Below are 12,097 nucleotides of genomic sequence, written 5' to 3'. Positions count from 1 at the left end.
AGCTCCCTCTGATAGCCCATGAGTCAGGCTCCCTGTGATAGCCCATGGTGATTGCCCATGAGCCAGCCCATGGTATGAGCCCTAGGAGCCAGGCTCCCTGTGACAGCCCATGGTATGAGCCCTAGGAGCCAGGCGCCCTGTGACAGCCCATGGTATTAGCCCTAGGAGCCAGGCTCCCTGTGACAGCCCATGGTATTAGCCCTAGGAGCCAGGCTCCCTGTGACAGTCCATGGTATTAGTCCTAGGAGCCAGGCTCCCTGTGACAGCCCATGGTATGAGCCCTAGGAGCCAGGCTCCCTGTGACAGCCCATGGAATTAGCCCTAGGAGCCAGGCTCCCTGTGACGGTCCACGGTATGAGCCCTAGGAGCCAGGCTCCCTGTGACAGCCCATGGAATTAGCCCTAGGAGCCAGGCTCCCTGTGACAGTCCATGGTATGAGCCCTAGGAGCCAGGCTCCCTGCGACAGCCCATGGAATTAGCCCTAGGAGCCAGGCTCCCTGTGACAGTCCATGGTATGAGCCCTAGGAGCCAGGCTCCCTGCGACAGCCCATGGAATTAGCCCTAGGAGCCAGGCTCCCTGTGACAGTCCATGGTATGAGCCCTAGGAGCCAGGCTCCCTGTGACAGTCCATGGTATGAGCCCTAGGAGCCAGGCTCCCTGTGACAGTCCATGGTATGAGCCCTAGGAGCCAGGCTCCCGGTGACAGCCCATGGTATGAGTCCATGGTGTGAGCTGTGCATGTTGTCCGCTTGCATGGAGACCGGGCGCTGCAGCCTGTCCAGTCACGTGCGGGCGGCCACTTCCTGGTAACCAGCTCTAGTTGCTACGAGCGCTGACAACAACAGCAGCAGCGAGCAGCCATAGGAAGGGCCGGACCGGCATCACCCGTTCCTGCTTTCATTGACACCGGCACCGACCGTAAAAATGAGTCGAGAGATCCTCGCTGAGCTACACTGGGCCGACGGCTTCGCCATCCCTGTGGCCAACACGGAGAATAAATCCCTGGAGGATGAGGTGAGAGTCAGCTCTCTGTGTCCATACCTTCACCATCTGAGCTCACACATTAATGCACTGAGTGCTATGTGCTGCAATACACCTGTATATACTGCATGTACTGTACCACGATATACTGCATGTACTGTACCCCTATATACTGTATATACTGCATGCATTGTACCCCTATATACTGTATATACTGCATGCATTGTACCCCTATATACTGTATATACTGCATGTAAAGTACCTACCACTATATACTGTATGTACTGTACCTAACACTATATACTGTATATACTGCATGTACTGTACCCCTATATACTGTATATACTGCATGTACTGTACCTACCACTATATACTGTATATACTGCATGTACTGTACCCCTATATACTGTATATACTGCTGCAGTATATACGGTATATAGGGGTACAGTACATGCAGTATATACAGTATATAGTGGTAGGTACAGTACATGCAGTATATACAGTATATAGTGGTAGGTACAGTACATGCAGTATATACAGTATATAGGGGTAGGTACAGTACATGCAGTATATACAGTATATAGGGGTACAGTACATGCAGTATATACAGTATATAGTGGTAGGTACAGTACATGCAGTATATACAGTATATAGTGGTAGGTACAGTACATGCAGTATATACAGTATATAGTGGTAGGTACAGTACATGCAGTATTACTGCATGTACTGTACCTACCACTATATACTGTATATACTGCATGTACTGTACCTACCACTATATACTGTATATACTGCATGTACTGTACCTACCACTATATACTGTATGTACTGTACCTACCACTATATACTGTATATACTGCATGTACTGTACCTACCCCTATATACTGTATATACTGCATGCATTGTACCCCTATATACTGTATATACTGCATGTAAAGTACCTACCACTATATACTGTATGTACTGTACCTACCACTATATACTGTATATACTGCATGTACTGTACCCCTATATACTGTATATACTGCATGTACTGTACCTACCACTATATACTGTATATACTGCATGTACTGTACCCCTATATACTGTATATACTGCATGTACTGTACCTACCACTATATACTGTATATACTGCATGTACTGTACCCATATATACTGTATATACTGCATGTACTGTACCTACCATTATATACTGTATATACTGTATGTACTGTACCTACCACTATATACTGTATATAGTGCATGTACTGTACCCCTATATACTGTATATACTGCATGTACTGTACCTACCACTATATACTGTATGAACTGTACCTACCACTATATACTGTATATACTGCATGTACTGTACCCCTATATACTGTATATACTGCATGTACTGTACCTACCACTATATACTGTATATACTGCATGTACTGTACCTACCACTATATACTGTATATACTGCATAAACTGTACCCCTATATACTGTATATACTGCATGTACTGTACCTACCACTATATACTGTATATACTGCATGCATTGTACCCCTATATACTGCATATACTGCATGCATTGTATGTATTGTATCACTATATACTGTATATATTGCATTCACTGTATGTATTGTACCACTATATACTGCATGTACTGCATGTATTGTATGTATTGTATGTACTGTACTCCTATATACTGTATATACTGTATGCATTGTACCCCTGTATACTGTATATACTGCATGTACTGTACCCCTATATACTGTATATACTGGATGCATTTTACCCCTATATACTGTATATACTGCATGTCCTGTACCCCTATATACTGTATATACTGCATGCATTGTACCCCTATATACTGTATGTATTGTACCACTATATACTGTATGTACTGCATGTATTGTATGTATACTGAGTACATTGCCTGACATATAGTATGTATGTATGTATGTATAGCTCGGTATTCAGCACTCATGATAAGAGTGGAAATCACTAGGAGACAGTAAATAAATCTTTCTGTGTTTATATGATCTGTAGTGTGTATTTAATGTTGGGGGTACCTGGATTGGTGACAGCCCTCACTCATCACTAGCTGTTACCTGATTATTTTCATTACAGTATATGTCTGTCACCTCTGCCACCCACCACCTGTTCCCTCAAGCCTCATCTCTCTGCATCCATTTCTGATGCATTGCTCCCACTATTAGTTCCCATATTTTCTTCTTTCTTCATCCATCTCTAAACCCCTTAATCCCATCATCAGTTCCACCAACACTTCAACAGCTCTTACTACTCTGGTGCTGCCAGTATCCTCCACCTTTAGCAATATTTGCTATCAAAATATCACCATATGCATAACACTGCTTCCTCATATAACACAACCTTCCTTGTAATTCAAATAAAGTTTTTCAATAACCAAGTCTTATCTCTATAACAATGATTGTCTAATTTTCATTCAATTAGACCAACCACTACAAAACACAGCTCCCATTATTATAAATGCATCTGTGCTCCCTATATCTGAATCCAATTCTCATTAGAAAAACTACATCTCCCTGTGACATAAACTCCTTTTTCTTTTCTCATTAGCTTATGTGCCTACAATTCAGACTCATTTCTCATTAACCAGCTTCTACTCCCCCAATACAGAGAAACTTACTCCCCATCACAATCATATATTCCCTTTTCATTAGCTAAGTCCCCTTGCAGTATCAGATTTTCCTCTCATTTGTTTAACAATCAAAACACACAGCCTTCATGTAATTGCCCAAATCCACCAACTAATAACACAAACACAGACTAATAACATACCCATTTCTTTTTACTACCACAGTCCCCTTCAGCTTCCTTCCAGTAGCACAGTCCACTACTTACCTTCCAGTGACAATGCCACTTGACACTAGTAAAGAATGCATTGGTCCCTTTTAGATTAGTTCAGTTCCATAATTCCAGCCTCTTCTAATTAGCAAGGACCATTTTGCCATAGCATGACTCAATACCTATAGCCAATTCCCCCTTCTCATTACTATATTTCTATTCAGCCTAGTTCTTAGGAAGGTTTCCTACTATATAGCCTCTTTATGGACTTACTCTCTTTACAACCACATTACATAGCTATCAGTTTGCAGGTCTCCACTCAAGAATCCATCTGCAAGGCCCAAGGTGAACTTTTAACTCTGCCTCAATTTTAGAACTGTGACGAGTGTACAACATGGGTATTGGTCTTGGCACATGCCAGCTCTGTAATGGTGTCATATATGTGTTAATGCTCAGTTGAAACCGGGCTGCTGCATTATCATATGTCTGCCTGATGGATTATGGCGCTGTGGTAAAAAACTATGGGCAATTTGTCAGTCACTGTTGATTCCTCTAGAATACATACAGAAAAATCCCTCTAACAAAAAGCAAGAGTATCATGAGAAATCCAGATAAATTATGTGCTTATTCATGGACTCCCTTTCTGTACAAACACTGATACGGCTATACTATAAATTGTCCAGGGACCGCGGATGAGGGCATAAGGCTCTAGGCACATTAAAGGTTTTCTTTGCTGACTGCAAGGGTTTGTAGAAGATAAAAGATCTGGAGAGTTCTGGTTGTGGTAGTTACGGTTGAGATTTAATGGGTGGAGATGAACAAAGCTTGGAGTGCAAGATAGTAATGGTGTAAAGGTAGAAATGGCCTTATATGTGTGGAAAGCTGATTTCGACTTCTTTCTTAGTCTTGAGATGTTTTAGTAGTTTGGATGAACTCAGTGTGACCTTGAAAAAAGCTTGGAGATGAGTAGCGTAGGAGGGAAGGCAAGTGTGTTATGTCACTGATCAAGCAGAACAGAAATCTGTGTTCCTTGGAGAAGTACCCATCTCAACAGCTTCAGTAGTTGTGGTGGATTAGAGGATAGAAAGCATGCCCTCTGTATGACCTTGCAAGCGCTGTCGAAGGATAAAAATATTTCAAATGTAACTGTACCGTTTGTACCGTTATTCCATTCATAACCAGCTTTGGCCAGTAATATCCGTTTATTATAACTCTGAAAATGGCCTTCTTTATCTTTATAATTCTCACCATGGAGAAGCAGAGTTAATCCTCCTTATCATGAGAAACTAGATGTTTGTCTTTATCAGAGAGATGTTCTTATCTTATAAACAAAAAAAATATATAAACTAAAAAACAAATACTAGAACAAATCAGTAAATGTACAAGCAAAGATAGCAGAGATCAGGGGATCATGGTAGGAAACGAGTAGGCTGTAAGGGGTTGTAAATTGTAATAATCACTGGTAAAATCTGCTGGAGCCATACAACATACGCAATATAATAGACAAACTGCATAATACTACAAGCAAAACAGTATAATGAATCAAGACATTTGAAAAAAAATCCAGAGGAACAAAAAGGAAAAAAATAGCAAATGGAAAAAAAATGAAACAATCTTTGTGTTTTTGATAAAACAGGCAATTTGCAGTAAAATATCATTACAAATTACTAAAGAAATGTCAAATGCATCTCAGGATTCAAAGATGATTATGCAACCTGGGCAGCTCCTGGGTTGAAGTGGGTTATTGGATAAGTTCCAGTTATGAAGCCTTAACACTAGTTGCAAGTAAAAAATCAAGAACAAATAGAGCCTGAGTTCTTGTAGAAAGGTTCTCATTCACACTGCAGACGTTACTGTTAGTGAATAAGCTATATGTCAGTATGAAAGTACTCCATTAAATAAAATGCTGAAAAATCACATATAATTTGTGTTAATCTTTATTCATGTGATGCTTTTTTAAAAAACTTGAAAAAAATTATAGTTAGTAAATTAAGATATAGTAAATTACATATCAATATAGTTAAGTCTAGGTATTTGTCTCGATATTGGGCAAATGAGCAGGAGAAATGGAAATATTATTTCAGTTCTCTCGTTCTCAGTATGCTTTGTCTAGGCTGACTCTCAGGTGCAAAGGACACAGCTTATAATAATGACTTGACAGGGAGCCAAAATAGAAGCAAACAGTTGCAGGGTTAAGATTTGTAATTTTACTTTTCCACACCTTACAAATACCTATTTGTTGAACCAATACTCCAAGCACCATAACCATTAGAAATCACGATAGTGCTCTTAGTTAGAACCTTCTGTTTTTTTTGGCATTAGTGATAGAAGGGGATAGCGGTATCAGATAAATCCCAGGTAAGAAAGTCAAACCAGTCTCCTTACAAAAAACAATACAGTGAGCTGAGTAATGCTTGGTGTCTTCCTTTAAATATAGGTGATAAGTAAACATAACAGAAAAAATCATGAGAAATGACAATACTCCATCTTTAAATGGGACTTGCTAGTCTCTCTATCATCAGTGTCTACTCCTGTAATGTGAACGCTATTTTGGATTCCAATAAAAGTTAAAGGAACACTACAGTGTCACCGCTTCCACCACCAAACGCAACCTGAGGGTCCTGTTACATCCACAAACTCTTAGCGGCGTACTCCGCTCTTCTTAAAACTGAAGTGCAGGCGGTCACAGAACGGGTAAGGGCCTCCGAAGAGGACATTACTGATATACACACTAACCTGACTACCCTCAGTGACTCAGTGCACCAACTCCAGACCCAACAAACGGTCCTGTCAGTTAAATTCACGGCCATGGAAGACCACCAACGCAGCACTCAAATTAAAATTTGTGTACTCGCTACTGTATCAGAGAGGTATCGGAGAGATTACCACACTATATCCGACGCCAACTAGCCACCATTCTGTCCCATGCAGCGGCATGGAAACTAACAATCGATGGAACCTACTCAGTTCCCAGCACCATCCACTCAACACCAAATATGTCAAGGGACATCATACTTCGCTGTATCATCGTACAGGACAAAATCCAAATAATGGCTGCTCTTAAAGTCAAAACGCCCCTCACATTTGAGGATTCTACTCTAACCTTTTTCCAGGATCTCACCAGAGCAACTTTACTATGGTGGAAATCCTATACTCCTGTCACATCTCAACTGCGATCAGCAGGCTTGGTTTATAGATGGGAGGCTAACAGCTCTCTGGTGGTAACCCATCCTCACTTTGATGGAAGAAGCACCAACTTTGCTAAAGAAATTGGAACTGTCCCTACCAACTGCAACCTTGACCAAAACATATCCAGGAACATCTTGGGACCCTGATAATATCACCCCTTTGTCCCTAGGGCAAGAGGATGACAAGCATTGGTACCATGTACTGGACTGCAACCAGCCCATTGGATCCATAACTAGTGGATGAACCAGACAGATCTATGTAGTCCTAAAATACAACACTTTAATTTGGTTTGTTTAAATTGGCATTAGTTCCTCTTTTTTATATTGTTTTATATTGTTTGTTACACTTGAAGAGTATCACAGACATATCTCTCGGTTCAAGGAGCATATAGTTTAAATCGGGAATACACCTGATAGTAACGCTACCACTTATAAGGGAGTCTTAGACCTCTCACCACCAGGGCCGGAGCAACCGTTAGTTGAACTAGGGCGCCGGCCTGCTGGGGGGGCTCACCGGGATATTTCCTGGTGGGCTTCCCCTGTCCTGGGCCGCTGTGCGAGCGACTCTAGTGCTGTCCCCAGCGGTAGGGCCAATTCTCCAGCGTTCTGAAAATGAGGGCGCCTGGAGGAGACCTGTCACAGGGGGCCCTAAGGATGGCCATTTGGCCACCTCAGGGCGCCCCCGAAGCTGTGAAACAGTATGGCAGAGCAGGTACCTGCTTACCCTGATGGCAGGTGCCTGCTCTGCCAATTAATGCCGGAGGAGAGGAGGCAGGCGACAGTGTGGGTGGCAAGGGAGGCTCTTTATGCAGCTCCCCACTCCTCCCTCGCGTGCCCTCTGTAATGCCGGGAGCTGGAATATGACATCATTCCGGCACTGGCTAAACAGCGCGCTGGAGGAGTGAGGAGCTGCCCTACACTGAACAACAGGGAGGTAAGGATGCTGGATGTTTGAGTCTGTGTGTCAGTGAGTGTGTGAGTGTTTCACTATGTTTGACTGTCAGTGAGTGTGTTTGTGTGTGTGTGTGTGTGCCTGTGTGTGTGTGTATCTGTCAGTGATTATATGAGTGTTTGACGGTCCGTGTGTGTGTGTCTGTCAGTGAGTGTATGTCTGTGTGTTTGTTAGTGAATGTGTGTGTCTGCCAGTGTGTGTCTGTCAGTGAATGAGTGACATGAGAGGGTGGCAAAATGGATCTTTGCCTAGGGCGGCAGAAATCCTTGCACCGGCCCTGCTAACCACTAATATCTGGTGCAAAACACCTCCCCTCCTCCGCAGCCCTCTTGGTTCGTGGCAACTAACCTGGATGCACGCTCCCCCACTCACTATACCTTCGTGGCGACAAGCTTGTATATGCATATCTTGCACTAACCCTATTGGTGTACTACTCATACTGCTTCTATACGGTCAGCATCCTAGAACTTTTACTTGCCATAGCTTGACCCTACACTAATATATACGCCAGCAAGCATTTAGCTCACCTGGCACAAACCCGGGGTTTATTCACGGGACGTATATATATATATATACATATATATATATATATATATATATATATATATATATATCCTCCAAAGAGAGGATTTTCAGTACAGGTTTTCACTCATTCCCACTCTCTAACAAATTGAACTACACTCTGAAATCCTTTGTTTATACTGACATTGTATAACGAAAAAAATAGTGCATAATTCTTGATGTGTCTAACATATGTCTATATTCTTGTTTACACTACATATTGATACCGGAGAAACTGACGGAAGCCAAGCACAGAGAGATGGACACAGGTTTCTTCAGGAAGGAAGAGATTCTTTATTGGATCACCGATCGGGACTCAGAGGGACTAGCGTCACCAAAATACAGCAAATTCTGAGCCCCGGACAATAGTGCAGGCTCCTTATATAGGCATATAACTCCTCCCATATTAAGCTCCACCCGCACATTCTCTTAACCAATCAACACAAATAAGAATTAACTTCCTGTTTGACCGCATGGCTTGTCCAGCACAATGGAGGAGGGGAATACTATATCCTGTATTCTTGCACATGCTCCGTACACTACTGATCGTATCTTGCCTCGTGCAACCAACTGATCGATACGTCAGCATATGCACGTACACATGCCACGTGGTAATCTCGGCCTACTAAATTTATTTTTACCGAGATTCCACCACATTCCCCCCTTTGATGCCTCTTGATATTTTACAATTACTTGAGGCATCACATAACCTTAGTTTTGCTTACACCGCAAGTTACCTTGAACCAGACCAGACTTATCTTATGATGTGAATCTTTTAACACTCATCTTCCTGCATTGGTTCTCCTTGATCTAGAGCCTTATACTTATATATCGCCATTATCTGTGCAGCAACCTTCCTCTCTGCTATACTTCCTATCAGGCTTTGCACAGACCTAACTACTAAGGGTATAAGACACGGTAGGAGTAGACACAACAGTAAAATCAGTAGGACTCCACCTACCACTGCCTTAAGCCCTCCAAACCACTCATACCAGCTACCAAACCAACTACTTGGATTGTACCCTTTCCATACCTGAGTAGGCACATGCGCTAGTTTAACCATATGGCTAGTAAGCTCAGCTATTGCTTGCCCTTCGTCATCTATTTGAAGACAGCAATTGCTTAGGTTAAACTTCCCACATACACCTCCCTCTACTGCCAAAAGGTAATCCAAGGCTAATCTATTCTGGTATACTGCTGTCCTCATCCTGGTATTATGTTTCACTAGGAGATTGAGCGCTTGTGATATTTCATTAGTGATAATCTCAACCACCGCCTGTAATCTTATAATGCGGTTGAGCATATAAATAGGGGTTCTATAACCAAAGGTACCATCTTCTGCCCACGTGGCTGGCCCATAATAATCTATGATACGCTGGGGAGGCCATTCATTATCTTCCCAGGTGCCTATCTCTAAGGGTCCCCTTTTCTTCCTATGATTCACATCATACACTTTAACACCTAAAGTCTCACCTGTTTCAATCGGTAACAAGAAGAAGGATGGTTTGAGCATACCCAACACACATGCCCCTTCCCAGTCCTGTGGCAACTCCGAATAGGCTTTCTTACCACAGATCCAGTACAAATTTGCTGGGGCTCTCCAGGTAGATGTGATGGATAAATCAAACCACACATCCTTTAAACTGGCATATCTAGCAAACGGGTTAGATGGTTCTGAGACATTTGAAGCCGACCACCAAGTTGTATTTTTAGTATCATCATCATAAGCTTTTTGCCCTAGACAAGTTAATTCTCCTACAGAAGTATTATACATTATTCCTTTCCTTGCTATGCAAACATAACCTATGATGGAGGTCTTTAATCTCCACTCAGATTTACCTCTAACACTCAAATGATAATCGGCTTGTGTAGATATTAGTTGGTCAACTGCCTCAGAACCGGACATTACCTCCTTTGCTTCCCAAGGCCATTGGTCTCCCATGTTAGTACCTCCACACACATAGCAGTTGGTAACATTAAGACTACCGGCAATACTTTCAGCTAGGTCAATGAACAGGTTTTTAGCGTTATGGGGGATCTTATTATCTATACTCATCTCTTCATAAAAGGAATGGTATACTTGATGAGTCTGGGAGGATACCGTATCAGTCTCTATTCCTATAAACAATAATGTCCCAGGATCTAAACCCGTCCCGTATATCTGAAACCCAAATAAATTTCCATACTTATCTAGGAACTTGTCGGGGTTATTAATAAGTATATGGACTGGGTTGCATTCCATAGACTTACAATAAGGGCTAGTCGGCAACTTAGTCACTATCATGTCTTTATCTACTGTCTGTCCCCAAGTCGCCCACCCCACACAAGACCAATATGGGCAAAAGTTATAGTCTTTATTTGGGCATCTAGGACTTACATACTTATTTTTACTACTGGGACAAATATATTTATCATTAGACCCATACGTCCTCTCCCATATAAGATCCCCACATACATTCCACGGCTTTCTACCACTTGATATCGCTTTACACGCATCAAATAGCAGAACACCCGAAGAATATACGGATTCTAACACCGTCTTATTAATTAGGGTCCCCTGAGGATCTCCATTCCTGAGAGTCAACCAAATTGTACGAGGTTGATACTCTGGACTGAAGCACTTAGGTTCTCCTACTCCTAAATGGCACACACTATAGTCTATATTTAGGTATCTACATCTTGATACCTCTCCTTTACATTCGTATTGTGAATGCCAAATTAGGGTTTGGGAAATATGGTTACCTGTTCTCGTAGTCTTAATGCATACCTCACAGCTAGGAGTGTCGGTACCTCTACCTTCCTGAATATAAAAACACATATAAATAAACACAATCAAAAGCACATCTTTCGCCGTCATCCTCAGTCTTCGTCCGTGCGATGGAACCTCAGCTTCCAGGATGTGAGGGCTGCAGGGAATGGAGTTCTGCTCGTCTTCACAGGTGTCCCTTCGAGACTTTCCTGGCTTATACACTATGTGTTGGTAAGCGGACAGGCTTTATTATGGCCTTCTCACTCACACCTGTAACAATAAAATTTGTAATCCACAATAATTCCTCGTTACTCCGACTGAGTAGTGCGTTTCAACCGGATCTTGCAGGGATTCTCTGGATCTGCTGTAACTTGCCAAGAATTGACTGCTGCTGGTTTAACCCTGGAGTGATGTATCCACGGAGTTACTTCGGCTACTTTTATCGCTGTAGGGGTAGACAAAAGAACAACATAAGGACCTCTCCACTTGGGCCCTAACAGTACATTATTCCACTCTTTAATCCACACTTGGTCTCCTGGATGATAACTATGAACAGGGGGATAAATATTCACAGGTAATCTATCTTGTACCCATTTCTGTACCTCCTCCATAGTCTTACCCAACTCTACAACCTGCTGCCGGGTAATTCCTTCTCCCAACTGACTCAAATCCCCCCTTAAGTTACCAAGTACGGGAGGTGGTCGCCCATACATGATTTCAAAAGGAGAGAGGCCCATCCTTCTGGTAGGGGTACTGCGGATTCGCAATAGAGCTATGGGTAAGAGAACGTTCCACTTAAGTTGGGTTTCCTGACACATTTTAGCCAACTGGTTCTTAATAGTTCTATTCATTCTCTCTACCTTACCAGAA

The 12,097-nt window shown here is 42.4% G+C and overlaps 1 protein-coding gene across 1 annotated transcript in view; it reads left to right on the top strand.

The window, feature by feature from the left end:
* Positions 1–859: 859 nt before the first annotated feature.
* The window catches only part of CCDC39 (coiled-coil domain 39 molecular ruler complex subunit), a 45,048-nt gene continuing 33,810 nt past the window's right edge, over positions 860–12,097 (top strand). The window contains exon 1 of the mRNA XM_063442695.1: positions 860–1,014. Coding sequence (XP_063298765.1) covers positions 925–1,014 — 90 coding nt within the window. The 5' untranslated portion in view covers positions 860–924. The remainder of the gene's footprint in view (positions 1,015–12,097) is intronic.

The sequence above is a fragment of the Pelobates fuscus genome, chromosome 2 (genome assembly GCF_036172605.1).
Source record: "Pelobates fuscus isolate aPelFus1 chromosome 2, aPelFus1.pri, whole genome shotgun sequence".
NCBI lineage: Eukaryota > Metazoa > Chordata > Amphibia > Anura > Pelobatidae > Pelobates > Pelobates fuscus.
This window is presented reverse-complemented; position numbering and strand designations above follow the sequence as displayed.